The following is a 19,484-nucleotide window of genomic DNA, read 5'->3' as shown; positions in this document are numbered from 1 at the left end:
GCCATAAAAACTGACAGGAGTTCTGATTCCTCTCTACTCCATCTAAAACTAAAAAAAAGTTTTGCTTTTAGTTATACTTTAATTTTTCCTCTTTTTCAGGTCTACCAACAGTAGCTGGTTTTGTGGCTTTAGAAAGCTGCAACCTCCTGTGGCCGAAATTGTTGTTTTTGAAATAGTCAAAAGTGGTATTTCCTATTTATCTGATTTAAAAAAGAACAAATAGAATTGTACCATATATTAAGTATATATCTCATAATACATACTGGTTATTCTTCTGTTTAATATCCCTTTTTATTTTTAGAATAAAGCAAAAAAATGGCAGAGCATTTAAAGGTGGATGAAGAACCAGAAAGAACCAAGCGGTGGGAAGGTGGCTATGAAAGAACATGGTAAGAACTGTGCCTTCATTGTGTGATATATCCGTGATCCAAGGCCACTACCCATGTGTCTAAAATGAATTGCTTTTCTTCTTTAGGGAGGTTCTCAAGGAAGACGAGTCTGGATCCCTGAAAGCCACAATAGATGAAATTTTATTTAAAGATAAAAGAAAAAGGTATTTTTTTATTCTTCAATGCAATGCATCAGGATTAAAAAGGAAAATGAATAAATGTCAAATTTTGTTTTATGCGTTTTTAGTACAGTTACTTATAGGTGATTATAAAATGTATTAAAAAAAACCCAAAAAGATTTTCGTTACCACTTTCTTCTTTTCTTCCAGTAATAATGCATTTTTTAATAAAAATTTTTATATACGAAGGAAAGTTCACAAACCTTCTCACCCAGGGGTTTATTTACTAAAGCTAGAGAGGGTCACAATTCTATTAAATCGATTAGTCACAATTCTGCAGATAAACCAATCAGCTTACAGGTTTTATTGCGACAGAGACAATTGAGTACTGTCCGTGATACTTTTTTTATTTGCACTAACATACAATTTTACAGGACAAGCTTTCGGGGTATGTCCCCTTCATCAAGATCCAAGCAGTACTGCTTGGATCTTGATGAAGGGGACATACCCCGAAAGCTTGTCCTGTAAAATTGTATGTTAGTGCAAATAAAAAAAGTATCACGGACAGTACTCAATTGTCTCTGTCGCAAGTGCACTAATACGGCTACAATGATTTCAAGCAGGTTTTATTGCCAAAGCTTAATTAAACGAGCTGAAGTTAGAATCTGATTGTTTTCTCTGCAGAATTATGACTAATTTTGCCCCCTCTAGGTTTAGTAAATAAACCCCATAGGTTTCAGACTATGCACATTATTAAAGGGTTAATTCACGTCAAGTGATGGCGTTGATCATCATAATCCTTCTAGTCTGCCCGGGCAGTGCTGGACAGAGGAGAGAGCAGCAGGGATTTTAAATACTGTTCAAATGTTGCCAGGAACCTAGCAAAACAAGTGGGGGTGAAGTAACATTTGTATTTGGCTATATACATTTGATGTATGATTTTGTTAAGACATTTTATTGAAGCAATTTAGCATATACTGTACATACAGTAGATGAAAACAAGGATACACTAGTACAGGAAACATTTTTGACATTATGGTAGGCACATATAGAACATGGAAGGATATATAGTGCTTGCACTGAACATATAGTGACTTTTAATTGTTATGCAGGTATTTTTTGCCATACAGAAAACAAAAACATAATAAAATAGTAAACTGCGTGGGGTAACGCAGTTAGGCCAGGGTCTATATCAGGGGTCTTCAATCTATGGCCCTCCAGTTGTTCAGGAACTACAATTCCCATCATGCCTAGTCATGTCTGTGAATGTCAGTTTTCCAATGCCTCATGGAATGTGTAGTTCCTCAACAGATGGAGGGCCGTAGTTTGGAGATCCCTGGTCTAAATGTATGGATCGTTTATGCTTACTGCCATACTGTTGGCATGGTGATATTGGTCTTAACATCTCGCATTGTCTACAGCTTTGGGTATGTTAAGGATACTGAACTAGTAGTCTGATTTCAACCTGACATATGTACATCGATAATGCTTTGTGGTGTTCAAGTATTGGTTTGCCTACAGGATGCCCTTACTTATTGGCCATTTGCTGCACTCTGTATTGGCACTGTTTTGGATGATTGTATTGCTTTTTTTTTTTCTTTGTATGTTGCTGGTACAGCAAAAGTTTTTTTCAATAAAAATGATCTGATTAAAAAAAAAAAAAAATGTTAAACTGCAACAAGTAAAGAAAAGAAAAAATAACAGTAAACCGTAAAACAATAATGGCATGGGGAGTGATTTGGGGCATCGGTGAAGATGTAAACATTCTTATATTAAGTTTTATTTCTTTCGCTGTGCTTTTTTTGAACTACAAACTGTAATTAAGATAAACAAGGGCCTATGTTAATTGAGTGGGAAATCATATACGAGTTCACAGGTGACAGTAACAGCTACCAAGTCTGTCCATGCAAAATATAATTTAATCCATATGGACCCAATTCATTTTTTACAGAGTTTTTGAGCATCGTGGACAAGTTCGACTTGGTATGGTAAGTTATTTTAACATTTTTTATTTTAACATTTTCTAAGGATTTAAAATAAATCTGAATTACACGAGTTACAATTCTCCATGGGATGGTATGTCAGTGTTTGACTGTCTGACCACTAACCAGCTTTGTCCTTTGGTATTACTATATAACCAGGGTCTCCAAATGTTTCAATATGAGAGCCACATTATATATTTTACATATATTAATGGATGGGTAAAAAAGTGTTTTATGAATGAATGGATGAATATGTCTCCTTTTGATCCAGGGGTGCCCAGCAGAGTCCCCCTTGCTAGTAGAAGGAAGTCCTCTTGTTAATGCTGGAGGCAGGACAATCATGTAATTGTTACTTAGGATGTCGGCGGTCCTAGAAAACAACCATGGCAGGGGGAATCTGCTCTTGGGAGGTTCATGGCTGGCTGGCAGTAGATATGCAGGTCTCTGTATTACGATACACAGACTGGAGCATCCACTGACAGCCAGTAGTTTGAGAAGACCCCTGTCATATGTGGAAACTTGGGCCTCTCACGTCTGCACAGACTTTCCAGCAGTGAATGGATACCTCGAGACCTTTTCCTGTACATTTTTCAGGCACTGCAGAAAAATCCCTGTATCCGCTTTTTTTTTAAAAGTTGTTTTTTTCCCCCAAGTTTAAGCTAAAAGGACTTGGTTTAAAATGGCAGTAAATGAGGTAAAATGTTGTGTTCCTTGGATTTCCTACTTTTCAGGAAAAGTTGATACAATTGTATACACCTCTTGCTTAAGTCTATATGTTGAGCAAATGACCCTAGTGCCACTGTATTTAGAAAAACCACTTCCGTATCATCTTTAAAATTGGTCACCCCTTCGCCATAATCTTTCAAGAATTGGTGCTGACACAAAAGTGTAAGTTGTGATAGGTCCCTATTCCAGTCTTTGCCCTATCCTGCAGAAACTGAGCAACAAACATTAAAAGTTTTTGACGTAGCGTTAATTTGAAGTTTTTATTTATTTTACTAGATGCGCCACTTGTATGTAATTATTGATGCGTCAAGAACAATGGAAGATCAGGATTTGAAACCTAATAGGCTCACATGCACACTGAAGGTAAGCTGAAATTACCCTTTTATTTCCTTGACGCACTGTTTCCCGTATCTATCCTAACACAGGTTGCTACATTAATTGCAGACACTTTTAATTACTTGACCTGTGCCACCGTGACTTTACCTGCAAAACCTGTACTAATGGTGGGACCTGAAGACAAAATGGAATCTTTGTGAATTTTTGTCATTTTTAGTAGTTTATCAATTCAGTACACATTTACTTGATACAGGCAAAGCAATGCAAATCTTAGTTTTGTAAAATTCTGATCTCAGGGCACTTTTGGGTTTTGTATAAAATATAGTAAATTGAAAATGTTGCCTATAGCAACTACGTACTCGGCTGTCTGCTGTTTTTTTTTTTTTTCTAGCGTTATTTTGAATGTGAATGGTTGCTATGCTGATGCTATGCTATATAGTTTTCTCTTTCTATAAAGTATCTTGGAAAAGACACTGACTGTGCTGATATAATATCAAACTATATTAACCCCTTCCTGGCCAGGCCTATAGCAAATTGATGGATGGACGAGCCTTTTGTCCTTCTGAGTGCACATCATACAATGTCCTCCCAAAATGCCCTGCTCACACGTCAGTGTAGCAGTGTGATCTGTCACCAGCTGTGTCCACCGGTCTGCTGCCAGTATAATTTGATTGCTGTGACCAATCGCAGCAGATCACATGACATTTGTAAACAGTAGATGGCTTCCTTTCATGCCATCCATTGTATACAATTGTCGCTAGCTGTGTTAGGTCACAGTGATCACATGGTACAGACAGGGCTAATCACAGCCCGTCTGTACCATATGATTAGCTTTAGCTAATCACAACAAAAAACTGAATGAATCGGTTTCATTCAGTAAAATGGTTGCTTATTCTGGGTCATTTATTGTCCGACGCTGGGAATCTCTGATGTGACTTTACTATCACACTCTCCCCCCCCCCCCCTCTTACTCTTCCCCCCCCCCCCCTTATATCGGACAAGCCTTTCTCTACCTCCTTTTCTTCTTTCCCCTGTTTGTTCTTTTTTCTTGTCCTCTGTATCCTGAGAACCCTATAAGCACAGACCGCTTTTATTGGCTAACTGATTGCTGGCTAAACCCTATCCAATTTTTCACTAACTCACAGATATTGACTATTATCCATGAGGTCACTTTGGTATGTTTTACTCCTAGAACCTCTTGTATTGCGCTATTTAGCTGTTTTGTGTTTTTTTCACTTTAAGGAAACTCTATGGTTGAAGGCTGGTGGCGGGGGTCCCCCCCCCTCTCTTTGGAGACCGTCAGTGTTCCCAGTGGGGGTCTCCTGAGACTGGGGAGGGCCTCTCCCTGACTGAAAACTTTGTTGTTTTATTTTCCTATGCTGTTAAACCTTACAGTTTTGCTCTAACTTCTAACTCATGATAACACTCTGGTTCGGATGTTACTTGACTGTATTAGTGCTCTCCTGTGATATCCTTATGCTTTGTATTGTCCTCGAATTTGAACCTGTTTTTGTTCTTTGATTAATGAAAAAATAGACTTTTTGCAAGGAAAAAAATGGTTTGCTTATACCAATGAAATCCACTGGTATAAGCAATCGTAATTTAAGAAAATTCTGATAATTTTTTTTTTTTACATACTGTTAACCAGTCAATGTCCCTGATCTCGGCCACACCAGTTATATGAAGTTATATAAAGCTGTACTGCACTGGTGACCGTATGTTTAAAAAAAAAATATATATATATATATATATATATATATAATATATATTTATTATTTTGCAATTTCTTCATTTTACAAATAATTGTTACAAAAAATTACAACTTCAAAAAAACTTGCCACGCCACAGATGCAATTGCCCAAATGGGTTCAGTGTTAAGGATTGAAAAGCTGATCTATCAGCATAGAGGTAGTTTCTCAACATTTGAGAAGGTTTGGGGACATTGGCTAGCTAATTTGTGACTGGCCCCAACTAATTTAGTAATGGACAGGTATAATCAATCTGCAATTATGCACTGTAGATGGTATAGCTGATAACCAAATACTTATTTGGATATTTCTTCGATCATTCTGTTGATGCTCCAGGAGAGATGGGGCTTAATTTCTGGCCCTAACTAATAATACCATTGTTCAATGAATCTAATGAGATCTGAATTGTATCTCTGATACGTTGCCTGGTTTTCTGAGGTGAATTGCTTGTACTTTTGTATTGCAACTGGCTATATATACAATAAATCTTTACCTGATTTAAAAAAAAAAAAAACTTGCCATGCCTTTTAATACCTTGACTGTCTATTTTCCATTTGGGGGCATGTGAAATGTCCTGGCGTTTTTCAGGCTTTAAGAAATGAGGTAGCCCATCGGTACATCAGGATTGATCGATTTTCAGCTATATATACACCATAGTGTAGACTATATAAATATATAGTCCTGCGAGCAACCAAGATGTGTAAAAATTCACGCAGCAGGCACTCCACTATCTCATAAGTCTAAGCAAATATTCCCAAATAATGACGTGCAATAAATATAAATACAGGCTATGTTTTAAAACCTAGCCTGCATTTATTTTATTTATTGCGCGCCATTATTTGGAAATAATAGTGAAAACTCTATAACTTTCCTACAGACTAAATAATATACACTGATTTGGGTTATTTTCACCAATGAAATGTAGCAGAATACATTTTGAACTAAATCTATAAAGAAAGCTTATTTGCAAAAGCCGAAACAAAGAAAAACTAATTTTTCTGTCTTTTTTTTTTTTTTTTTTTAAGCAAAAGATTATAAACCCAGTTGTGATTAAATACCACCAAGAGAAATCTCTATTGTGTAAAAAAAAAAAAAAAAAGATAAAATTTTACAGCGCAATTGTCATTCATAGTGTTGCAGCACTAAAATGGGGTAAAAGTGCCCGGTCTAAAGTGTTTAAACTAGAATTATTGGAAAGGTCTGTTGATGTAGTATATCGTTTTTGAAATTCTTAGCAGATATCCTCTTTTATAATACAGAATAAGTGTACATTATAGCTGTTATGCACACACAGAGCTTTGGAAACATGTAAAGCTTTTTTTTAAATATTTATTATAATACATTCTAGCAATTATGATGTTGTATAACCTAATGTTTTTATTGTTTTTAAACTAGATTTGTATTAACAGTGTTCTCATAGAAGAATGTCTTTTATGAAGTCTCAGCACTATAACCTAGTTTAAATTTAGGACTGTACACGAGTTTTTAGCACAAAATCTTCTCACACCTAAACAAATCTTTGGATAGGTTATGTAGTAAAGTATTTCAATTTTAATAAAGCAGTAAGGGTCCATTCACACTAGCGCGACTTGTCAGGCGACTTGGTCGCCTGACAAGTCGCGGTCAGTCGCTCGCCATTGAATAGCACAGGACCCGTTCAAATAGGAGCGACACAAGACGCTCCGACTTAGAAAAAGGGTCCTGTACTACTTTGGGGTGACCTGGAGGCGACTTGCATTGACTTCAATTATATGAAGTCTGTGCAAGTCACGCTGAGGTGGCGGTGCACGCTGTGCACCGCGACTTCACAGGTTGCCCCACAAAATCCTGTCGCGCCAGTCTGAATGGGCTGTAAATGAGTTTTAAAACAAGCCTGTACTGACCTCTAGCTGCAGATACATTCTAAAATTACAGCACCTGCTGTTTGTTTAGATTAGAAGTGCGTCCGAGCTTTGAGGGTATAAAGTGGTTGCAGCTACAGAGGTCAGTGAGGGCTTGTGTTTTTTATTACAAAAACGTAATTACTGTTTTTTAAAAAGGCCATATAAAACAAAATAGATGATTTAGAGTTTGTTATACTATATGGCTAATTAAACATATCGATTCACATACACTGAAATAATTATTTCCTTACACATTTGTCTTGTCTTGTTTAGCTGTTGGAATATTTTGTGGATGAATATTTTGATCAAAACCCAATAAGTCAGGTATGTAAACTATTATTGTTATTTGTATATATATATATATATATATATATATATATATATATATATTTATTTATTTATTTTTTTTGCATTAACTGAAATTACATTGATCAGACTCAATATTTTTTCTGTGTGGTCAAGCATTGTTCCCCCATGTAAATATGCATTTTTTGTGAAAAATGATGATTTAACGCCTACTAACTAAAGTTAATGAAACTTGGTATTTTGATGACAAATTATATTGATGTAAAATGACAAATGCAGTTAAAAGTAATTCACACATCCTTTGCAAATCACCCTGTGGTCCATTAATCAATTTAATTTCTGCTCTGTCTTTAGAGCCTGTGTTAGCAGGCTTTTCACTTGTTACCGTAAACGAATGCACCTTTCTTTTCACATCCGCTTGCAGTGCTTCTGAGATCATTCATAATTCACTGACGGATGCATTTCACCTGCAATTTACCTCTGTCTGACCTGCATTTGACCTATTTCAAGCTGCTTTTGCATTCACATAGACTTGTATGGGGGAAGAGAAGGAATACCAACCATCAAGGTTTACACAACACGTTTTTGTAACTGGATACAATTGGAAACTGTGTTACTCCTGGGTGGAAATTGTGTGAAAGTTGTGTGTAAACCATTAGAAAAAGATCCCTTAGTTTCTTTTCTAATGTTGATACCAGCCACTAGAGACCAGGATAGGACATTTTATAAATGTATATTGTATGCTACAAGTAAGGAATCTTTACAATGGAGCAGTATTTTTCGAGACCTAATTAAAAAATCTTATCCAAAATCTAAGTTCAGAAAACCTTAAGGGAATGCTATCTTCCTTTGGCCATGCGTTCGGTCACACTTGTATAGGATTACCGGATATAATCGTGCTATTCAGTCTGGCATCTGTACCATCTTCTATACAAAATATAAGATGACAACTCCATTTTGGATTCTCCTTTGAATTTTAGTCTTGATCAATGTTTACCAGAACAAATATTGAGTGTGAAACACTGTAGCTTGAGTACATGCATCGGTAAAAACCTGACAGGAGCTCTAACTTCTTACCACACTCTCTCTAGACTGAAAAAAAAGTTATGGGGTTAGATAAACTTTAGGAATGCAAATGTCCTAAAGTATGCTTGACATATGCAAACGGTGCATCCTATATATCTTGTAAAAGAAGAATATAGAAAGTAAACTGGAGTTTGTTGCCCTCTGAGTTTCAGCCCAATAGAGATGGCATGTTCATATTCATAACATAGAACAATGGTCTGAAAACATTTCAGTGCAAGGGCCACAATGGATATATTCTAGATATTCACTGGTCCAAAAAAATAAATAAAAGTTTTTTATAAATGAATAAAGATTAAATAAATGAACACGTTTTACTTGGGTGTTCATTTAAAGTGTAAGTTCACCTTTACAGAAAATCTGTAAGGTGCCCTTATACTGGATCCCCTCCCCATCCCCCGGTCCCGCTGTACCTGAGTCGTGCAATCCCCGCAGTCAGACATCGGGACTCTGCTTTGCTGGTCCGGGGATGTAAAATTACACCTTTTTTTTGGAAAATTATTTTTATTCAGTTTTTAAGAACATACAAAAAGAAAACAGTAACAACGGTTACAATAAGACAAGGCAGACACCAAACAAGAACATCCGCCTAACCCCATAAATCCCCCCCCTCCCCCCCAAAACAGACACCAGCACCCCAACATCATTCCGGATGACCGAGGCCAGCAGGGTCGGCACCGGCCCACGCCAGAAACAAACGCAGGCCGGCTCCGACCCCCAGAGATGAGCACCCCTCAGCAGTACCCAATCAAACCCCCCTCAGTGCATACCCAAAACACACAGCTGTCATGTAGTATAGTTCAGTCTAGGCAGCAATATAAAATATAGTACATAAAGCTAGTAAACCAACACTCAAATGGCATAACATAACAGGACGCAGGGCCAGCGTCAAGCCTCCTCCCCCAAAATGTACAAAGTTAACCAACTGTTGAGGATGAGTCAACCCACGCCCTCCAGACTTTTTCGAACTTTTTGGGACAACCCCTAGATAGGTATGTCGCCTTATAGAGTGGTAAGCCAGCATTGACCAAGCCCTTCCAGAAAGAAAGCAAGGGAGGAGCGTCCTTCTTCCAATGGAGCAGGATCGCCTTCTTGGCATAGAACAGTAGTATACTTAGCAACGTTCTGTGGGCCACCGAAGGGACCACCTCCTCCACCAAGCCCAAGAGACAGACCCTCGGGGTTAGTGGAATCGGGGTCAGCAACACCTCGTTAAGACAGGCAGTCACAGCTCCCCAAAACATCTGGATCTGGCTGCAGTCCCAAAAGATGTGAGTCGCGTCTGCCGGAGAAGCAGAACAACGCCAGCACTCCGCCGACGAGGTCGGATAAATCCTGGCCAGGCGGGCCGGAGTGTAGTAGATCCTGTGCAGAAATTTTAATTGTATGAGCCGGTCCCTAGCGGACACCAGATATTTAAAGGGTTCAGTCCAAACCTCATCCCAGTCGTCACCTTGCAGGTCGGGCACCTCTAACGTCCACCTGTCTCTACATCGAGTAATGCTAGGAGGGGTTAGTCTAAACATATCCTTATACACAGTCGAAAGGATCTTGAGCGAGGTGTCACAAGTCAACACACACTCCAGATCCGAACGACACAATTCCACGTGAGATGTGGCGAACTGGCTTCGGAAAGCATGTCGCAGTTGGAGATACCTAAAGTAATGATTATTGGGCAGGTCAAAGTTTTCTTTCAAACGGTCAAAAGGAAGAAGATCCCCCGCTGCCGTGATGTCCCCCAAGGTCTTAACCCCCTTCACCGCCCATATCACCGGATCAGGAAACTTATAGAAGTGGGAGAGGGTAGGATTCATCCACAGGGGGGTAGATGGAGAAAAGCCAACATAGCTAGGACAGGTCAAGCGCAAGGACTGCGCCCAAGCTCTAACCGTGGCCCTCATGGTCGACGTCAACGGTCGATCCGAGCCAAGTCCCCGAAATAGGGCCAACCGGAGGGTCTCAAATGAGCCCAGATGAGCCGCCTCCAGGATCGTGGCCGAATCTCCGTCATCCGCCCGCAGCCATCGTCTTGCAAACACCATCTGACCCGCCAGGTAATACTTACGCCAGTCAGGAAGTGCCAGACCACCACTGCCCCAGGGCCCCTGAGGGCCCGCAGGCCAATCCTGGGAGCCCCCGGGGACCAGAGGAAGGAACTGATGATACTGTCCAGTTTTTTTGTAAAATTACATGGGAACCCACAAGGGGGAATTACGGAGGAAGTACAATACAACTGGTAAAAATTTCATTTTAAGGACACTAATACGACCCAAGAGGGACAGCGGGAGCTTCTTCCAAGTCTGCACATGTTGCTGTAGTCTAGACAATAAGGGTAAGAGGTTTAGATGGTAATAGTCCTGAGGGCTACTTGTAACCTTGACCCCTAGGTAGGTAAAGCTATCAACCCAGCAGAGGGGCAGGTCCCCAGCCGCAGCAGAGCGGGCACCATCATCCACAGACAGGATAGCCGACTTCCCCCCAATTGACCCCGAAGGCCAGAGCACTTGCCAAAGTCATCCAACACAGTCAGGGCCGCTCGAAGAGAGGGGCCCGGATCGTCCAGGAATAATAACATGTCGTCTGCGTATAAGGCAAGGCATTCTTTAATGGAGCCCACCCTGATTGCACTGACGGCCGGGGAGCTGCGCAACGCTATAGCTATAGGTTCCAGCGTGAGGGCGAACAGGAACGGTGAAAGGGGGCACCCCTGCCTCGTTCTCCGGCCCACCTGGAAGTATGGAGGTGTAAGAAATCCCAGACGGATAGCCGTTCTAGGACCAGTGTACAGAAGCCTAATCCATGTCCGGAATTTAGTCCCAAAGCCCATAAGTTCCAAGGTCTTAAGCATGAAGGACCAGTCAACCGAGTCAAAGGCCTTTTCAAAGTCGATAGAGACCACCACCCGTGAGCCTGAGTCCCCCCCTGGGATCTGGAGGTGAGTGAACAGTCGTCTGATATTCGTGTCAACCGACTTACCGGGCATGAAGCCCGTTTGGTCTGGATCGATCAGGGAAGGAAGTACTCCTGCCAGTCTGGTAGCTAGGACTTTCGTCAAGATCTTGAGATCCATGTTCAGTAGAGCAATGGGTCGATAGGAGGAACAGTCCATAGGATCCTTACCAGGCTTAGGTAACAAGACCATATACGCGTCTAGCATAAAGGGAGGAAGAGACTCGCTCTCCAAGCAATGTTGCAGCAAAGAACTCAGTCTGGGTGCCAACTGTTCAGAGAACTGTTTATAAAAGTCAGCAGGGAAGCCGTCAGGGCCGGGAGTCTAATGGCCTTTTCCACCTCCGCGGTCGTAATCGGTGCATCTAACATGGCGCTATCCTCAGGCGTCAGAGTTGGAAGGGCGACACTCCCCAGCAGCCCATCAGCCACCGAGGGATCAACACCCCGTAACGGGGCATACAGGGTCTCAAAGTAGTCATGGAACGTAGCCAGTATGTCTCGGGGATCAGTCTTTACAACCCCGTCCCTATTCCTGATTAGCGGGATGTTAACAGGGGTCCTCTTGTCGGCCACCAGCATCGCCAATAATTTACCATTTTTATCCCCTTGAGCGAAAACCGACTCCCGTGTAAGGTTGATCGCAGTATGTGCAAGATCTGAGACATGCAGGGAGAGAAGGTGTCTCGCCTCCAGCAACGCAACGTAGCTGGCATCGGATGGCGAGTCCGCATGTTCCTTCGCCCGCAGTCTCTCCGCCTCTTGGAGCTCCCTGACCTCGCCATTATGATCCTTCCTGGCCGTCTTAATGGCTGAAACACATTCCCCCCGCGTCACTGCCTTGAATGCATCCCAGACCATCCGCCGATCCGCGGAATCCTCATTCTCTTCCCAGTAAGATCGGATCGAATCACCCAAGTGGGAGGCGACCTGATCCTGTTGGAGCCAGCCAGCCGCCAGGCGCCAACCCCGCACTCTAGCTCCCAGTTGGAGGTTCACTGTCAAGAGTAGCGGGTTGTGATCAGACACCCCCCCCCGATAGGTACTCCGCTCCGACCAAGAGGGATTGAAAGCAGGCATTCCCAAACGCCATGTCAATTCGGGAAGACGACCTGTGCGTCGTGGAGAGATAGGAGTATTCTCGCAACATAGGATTCTTCCACCTCCAAAGCTCAAGTACACCCACCGCGGACGCCCACCCGGACAGGTCCACCGAGGCAGAGCGGTTGGGGTTGGAAGTATCCATTGCACTATCCAGGATGGCATTGAAGTCACCCATATACAACATCGGAAGATGAGAATAGTCGATCAATTTATCCACCAAATCATACAATGATTGTATCCCGAAAGGAGGAGGCACATAGATCGCCACCATCAGCATTGTGACCGAGTAAATATCTAGGAGTACCGCCACATATCTGCCCCCTGGATCGGAGATCACCTTTTGGATCGTGCAGGGTATAGATTTACTTATGAGGATGGAGACCCCCCCTGGCATACGTGGAATAGGTGGCATGCAATGCCCTCTGGATCCACGGTCTCCTAAGAGCAAGAATCATATTACCATCTAGGTGGGTCTCCTGCAGGAGGATATGTGGTTTAACCAATTTCAGGTACTGAAAGACCCTGGCCCGCTTGAACTTATTATTCAAACCTCTCACATTCCAGGAGAGGAACTTAACATTGTCAGCCATGAGCATAAAGAAAACATGGGTGCGGGGCCCAAGGCAAGGCCCAATGCAATAAGAACCACAGGGGGCACATCAGAAGAATATAGTAAACACTTATAATGACCTCTAGACATAAATGAGCATTCAAGTTCAGGTGCTGGTGTAACATAACCCGTGCCATCATACCAGAAACCCAAAAAACAAAACCGCAGAAAAAACAGTCCGGTACGTGGCTTGAATCCCGAACAACCCAAAAAATCGACAAGTGCAACGGTCCTCCAATGTGAACAACAGTTTCGGCAAGTTAGATGACAGTCACCGTCCCACATGGAGCCCCTGGACCTGTCTGATGTCGATCAGTGCAGTGGGCCGTCCAAGCAGAACACCCCCACTGTTGCAGGCAACCCAGGGCACATAAGGGGGACGGTGTGCAAGCACCCAACTAGTAATAAGCAAGATCTGAACCCCAAAAAATAGGGAAGGAAAAACAGGGGTAAGGACTCAGGAGGTATGCAGCGTCAGTCGCACAAATAGAGCCAGGAGTCTCAGGAAAGCATGTAGAAACCACGTAGGGAACCAGAACCACAGCAGCCAGGCACAGTAATAAGGATGTTAACGCAGGCCATCCATCCACTCCGACACCTCCTGTGGAAAATCAAAGAACTTGACCGAGCCATTATGTTGAACCCGCAGCCTGCTAGGGTACTGCATGCTATAAGTGATCTCCTTGGCTCGTAAGCGTTTCCTGACCTCAGTAAACGATTGCCTCTTCCGCTGGGTCTCCGCAGAAAAATCGGGAAACAACATCACACGTGTATTTTCAAAGCGCAGCTCAGGATGTTTCCGCGCCTCCGAGAGGAGCATGTCACGATCCCTGTAGTTGAGGAACTTAACCAGGAATGGCCGTGGGGGGGCTCCAGGCGGTCTGGCCCCAGCCGGGACCCGATGAGCCCTTTCGACCACATAAGTAGGGGGTAAATCCTCCAGGGAAAGCAGTTGTTTAAAAAATTGTTCAGCAAAAGGAGCGGGCTTCTTCCCCTCCACCCCTTCAGGGAGCCCCACCACTCTTACCTTATTCCTCCTCTGCCTGTCTTCTGCATCATCAGCGCGGTGTTGCAGGGACTTCACTATGCCCTGTAGTTCCGATAACTGGGCAGAATGGGCATGAGAACAATCTTCCACCTCAGAGATCCTGTCCTCCGCCGTAGTGAGGCGACCCCCTGATCTTGTCAAGGTCATGGCGGATGAGAGTACATTCTGATGCCCGATGATCAATCCGGACCATGAGCGCCGCTTTGCATGCATCTATGGCTTCTAGGATTGAGGTGGTAATCGCCCTCTGGTCGGTGTCTGGAGCCGGAGCAGCATTTGAGGAGGCTCCGGGACTCCGCACGTCCGCAGCCTGACGATCCTCCATGCCTGTACAAGCGCCACAGCACCTCGCGGTGGACAGCGTCGCCAAAATGGCGGAGGCGGAGCCCGGGCCCTTAGCGGCGCGGGCCTGATGCTGGTCTTGAGGCGGCTTCCGCTGCGATTTAGGGGTCGAAGATGGCATCGCCAGCACACCAGGGGGTTCACCCACCGACCAGGGTGAAAAAGGGGGTCGTCCGCTCACCGAAAACGGAGGTAATCGGGATAATCCAGGGAGCTCCGGGCAGACATGTCTAGCCTCGCTCACATCCGGCCACGCCCCGTAAAATTACACCTTACAGATTTTATGTAAAGGAGAACTTACAGGATGATATGATTCAGAACAACAGAGAAAGAACTTTGGTAAAACAAAGAAAATAAATTCTAAATAAACTTGAGCCAATAATAAAATATAAACAAATATAAACGTGGTCTGCACCTTTCTCATCAGAGACCACATCAGGGTCCCTTAAAGTGATTGTAATTTGGATTGAATTTGGCCTGCAGCATATAGCTTGTAGACCACTGATATAGAAGATTCAGTAGTTTTGGAGAAAGGAATAATAAATAGTGGTTAGAAAACAATTTGTATAGGAACTTGGGATTTTTAAGGTGTTGACTCCTTCAGCCAGAATGATTCACCAACATAAATTAATTGATTAAAAGCATAGGTTTATTACAATCCATTAAAACATTTGGGGTATCATTCCCTTAAAAACATACGTTCAGCAAACCACATTGGCTAATGCAAACCCCATTAGAGTATTATATCCCCCTTCCAAAACATAAATCAAACTATACAGTCAATCTATATATGTAGAATCACTTTATATGTGGTATATGGTGTCCCACATAGGGATGGAGGGACCTTGTCCCAACCTGTTTCACACTGCTGGCTTCCTCAGGAGTTCAGGGGGTGCAGTAAATGTGGATGATTGTTCAATACCAGACGATATCCAATAGAGGGGAATATGGATGAAACAATAGTGATCTTCCTAGGTGCAGTTCAGGGCATGAATAACACAAGATTTATTAAAACAGCAGGAACGACCACCCAGGCAGGGATTGTCCAAACGGTGTCCCAAACCGCACCCTAATTGAGCAGGATCTAGCAGAAATGGCAACCTTGTTGTTATGCACCACCAATTGGTTACTTCATCTGTGTCTTTAAGAGCATTTAAAAACCTCCTTGACAATCCAGCATACCACTCCCAGGTGTTAGCCCAACTTAAACTCAGTTACAGATGGTCAGTTGCCAGTACCTCAATATGGTGAAGCGGCCTCATAGGGAGGTACTGTAATAATTGTAATTGTAATAAACCTATGCTTTTTAATCAATTCATTTATGATGGTGAATCGTTCTGGTAGAAGGAGTCAATACCTTTTAAAAAGTTCCTATACAAATTGTTTTCTAAATACATATTGGGGATGTGGTGTTGACGAATATAGTTGGGACTCACTGATATACTAGTTTACATAATAGTGGTGTTTCATTTCCAATAAAATGCTTAGCTTGAAAGTAAAAGAAATATAGAATAAATTTGGATGCTGGGCTTCTAGAAAATGACAGCCGCTTTGGAAGGGTTCCATAGCAATGAAGGTGATGGTCGTGTTCACTGGTGGGCCTAACTATGCCTTTTAGCTCTGGGAAAGAGGGGATGTCAGCAGAGAGCCCAGAAAGCTCAGGTTCAGCCTCTCTGCATGCCCCTGCAAAGGTGACAATAGGGAGCAAGGACAGAGGGAGCAGTGGAGAAGTATGTAGTGGCAGAGTTGCTAGCTGACAGAAAGGTGCAGTGTCTGGGGTCGTAAGGTGCAACTCCTTTACCGATTAACTTTTGTCACGTTTTTGATTACTTTTAGGTAGGACTCGTTATCACAAGAAATAAACGGGCTGAGAAGCTGACAGAGCTTGCTGGTATGATAAATATATTCATTTTCACTTTCTTTCTTATTGTCTTTGTTTCCATGTAGTACAAAAAATATTGTTTTGATTGTGGCATTTGTGTGGGCACTGCACCAAATATGAAATGCTGTTGGTCAGTTACATATGTATGGTGGAATCAAGTGAAGATGACAGATCTGGCTCTTGTTTAAGAACCAGCAAATCTCCTATTCATTTCTGCTGACTTGCATGAAGCAAAGTAAATGCTGCTTCCATTAACACTTCTAATGTTGACAATGCTACCCAGCAAGGCAGAAGCCTGTTTTTAAGATTAGATATTTAAACCATATTAAAATGTAATATATTGCAGCTTACCAATCCTTAGATGTGATGGCTGTACTTGTTTTGTTTTTTTAGGCTTTTTTTTTTCCACCTTGTGATCCTGCCAGTAACAGACTTCCTGTCTTAGGATGGTTGCTCTATCTGTGGAGGAGTAAGGGAGCACCTTTTTGCACAGCAACATTGTCAATCTAGGGAAAAGAGAAGTGTTAGATGTGCTAGCTGATTCAGATAGACTTGACTAATGAATGAAAGTCTAACTACAGCTAACCCTTTTTACACAAAAGCCCCGTACACACGTACTGATTGTCGGCCGAACGATCGGCCGTCTTTTGTCCGGTGCTGTCCTGTCTGTTGAAAACTGCTAAAGACTGCACACGAATTTTGTCGGCCAACAACCGCCGACTGCAGAAGTGATGTCATGTGATGGTTAACTTTCCGTGTCTTTTTTCTTTTCTGAGCATGCCCAGTCTTGCTAATCTGCTGTCTGTCGGCCGAATTCTGTACTGACTGGCGAACAATCGGCCATTCTGGTGACGGCCAACAAAAATTTTAAAGTCTGCACGCCAGATTCTGTTCGGCCGAAAATTCCCTGTCGGTTGTCGGAAGCATCATACTAACAAGCCTACAATTGGCCGATCGGTCGGCGGCCGAATATTTACGGCCGACAATCGCTACGTGTGTACGGGGCTTTACTTTACACACAGTAACAGTTTTTTTTCTTTTGAGCTAAAGGTTTCACATAAATGAATAAAAGCTGATCATCCTTGTCAGTGTTAACTACTTGACGACCGCCCACAGTACATTTACGTCATTACTTTGATGCTAAATACCGTTATTATGGCAGCAGCTAGCTGCCATAACCCCGGTATCTCCTTGTTGTGTGGGCAATTGTCTACATAATTAAAGTTGTCTCAGCAGCAGATTCGCTGCGAGATCACTTTTAGAGGCAGCAGGGGAAGTGACCCCCCTCCCGCCGCTTACTGGGTGTTTTTCTGAGAAATCCGTAAAGGTGGAAGCGACCCGATCTGCTGGAGGGATGGGGTGGAAGTCAAGTAAGGGCAAGATGGTCCCCACTTTACTCTTTGCCCTTGGAGGACTGGAGCGATGTATGACATCACTTCCGCCTCATGGCCTTTAAAGGGCTGATTTAATTGTAATAATGAGCTTGTAATCGGAATGAAAGTGATAAAAAATTAAAGGGACAGTGTAAAAGTAACATAAATAAGAAAAATAATAAATTTAATGTGCTCCGTCCCTCTGCTCGTGCTCAGAAGCGAACGCATACGCAAGTCGCACCCACATATGTAAACTGGCCAGATCATCAGGTGAATGTAACTAAAATCTAATGCAGCCACCACAATGAAGGATAATTTTTTTAACAATGTTAAAAATTCACAAATTTTTTTACATTTTTTTTAACAAACCTGTAACAGTAATTTTTGGGGGAAGCTGTAGCAGGGATAATCTATTTTGTAACCTATCATCATTCTCTGACCTTCCACTGTAGTATGTTTAGTCTCTGACTGTGTTTTCTCTTTCATTCATTGACGGACACAGCTCCTGATCTTCTTACTTACTTCTCTACTTATACTCCCCCCCCCCCCCCCCCCTACAGTAAGTAGGACACTAGGCAGAAAAATAGTCTGGCTACACCTATGGGCAGTCCCAGGGGGTTATGCACCCTCTCTGCGCTATAGGTACTCAGTTTTTTTCTGTCTAGTCAGGAGTAAGGACCTAGTTCCTTGCTGGGGTCTCTGGTCCTGCCATTTTTTCTCTTTAATTTTTCTCTTTTTAGATAGATTTTGTTTTTTATCCTCATTGTTTTTGACCTGTGAGATCTACAATCAACTGCTGGACTGGGCAGTCTAGATCCAGTGGTCACCCCAGCTTGGCCAGCAAGCGCATGCAGACTTCAGCTCCACGCTAGGTTGGCCGCGAAATAGCCCCACTGGAAGGGGGCTGCCTTGCGAGGTCACATACGACCAGGTCTCGGCCCGAGTCGCAGTGTTCCTTCTGGCCGTCAGCCCCCAATTTCGATAGAGAGGAGGTTCTGTCTAGAGCGGTGCCCATCTGGTTCCTGGTATGGTAAGTAACTGTCCCCCCCCTCCCCTGGAGAGTTTTGGGGTGGACGTGGGCTCTCTATGGGACAGTCGGACCCCAGGGTTCCCCTCCTTTCCATTAGGCACCCCCCCGTAATCGGTCTGGTGGTCCCTTTGGGCCATCTCGCCCCCTATCCGCCCCCACTCCACTTACGCTGGGGCTGTGGGGTAATCTGGTCCACCTCATGGGGTGGGGGAAGGGTGCTGTGCTGGCGATGGGTAAAGGGTGCTGTGCTGGCGATGGGGCAAGGGGGGTGATCCACTGGTGTTTAGCTGTGGGGTGGGGGGGGTTTCCCTGGTGAAGGCTCCTGCCAGGGACCTCCATTCCTGCCTGTCTGTGCTGTTTTCTGATCCCTCCTGTGTCCCTGAGAGCCTCGTGGGTGCCTTGCGGGCTGCCATTTTCTTGTAGCCTGTGTGCTCAATGCACGGTGGCCATATTTGTGTAGTCCAGTAGCCATTTTTCGGTGGGTTGCCATTGAAAATAGCGGCAGCCATGACAGTGGAACCCTCTGGGCTGCAATTTTTGGCAGTGGGAGCCCCTCCTCATCCCCTGGTGCTGA

General features: G+C 43.2%; 1 protein-coding gene across 1 annotated transcript in view; it reads left to right on the top strand.

Annotated features, from left to right (window-relative positions):
* The first annotated feature begins 280 nt into the window (after nucleotides 1-280).
* Nucleotides 281-19,484, top strand: part of LOC309544638 (general transcription factor IIH subunit 2) — a 56,365-nt gene continuing 37,161 nt past the window's right edge. The window contains exons 1-6 of the mRNA XM_082243543.1: nucleotides 281-389; nucleotides 476-553; nucleotides 2,460-2,496; nucleotides 3,493-3,579; nucleotides 7,457-7,507; nucleotides 16,462-16,516. Of these exons, the coding sequence (XP_082099669.1) occupies nucleotides 316-389; nucleotides 476-553; nucleotides 2,460-2,496; nucleotides 3,493-3,579; nucleotides 7,457-7,507; nucleotides 16,462-16,516 (382 nt within the window). The 5' untranslated portion in view covers nucleotides 281-315. The remainder of the gene's footprint in view (nucleotides 390-475; nucleotides 554-2,459; nucleotides 2,497-3,492; nucleotides 3,580-7,456; nucleotides 7,508-16,461; nucleotides 16,517-19,484) is intronic.

Source organism: Pelophylax lessonae (assembly GCF_965119305.1).
Source record: "Pelophylax lessonae genome assembly, chromosome: 1".
Classification (NCBI taxonomy): domain Eukaryota; kingdom Metazoa; phylum Chordata; class Amphibia; order Anura; family Ranidae; genus Pelophylax; species Pelophylax lessonae.
The sequence above is the reverse complement of the archived record's forward strand: the minus strand, read 5'-3'. Positions and strand labels throughout refer to the sequence as shown.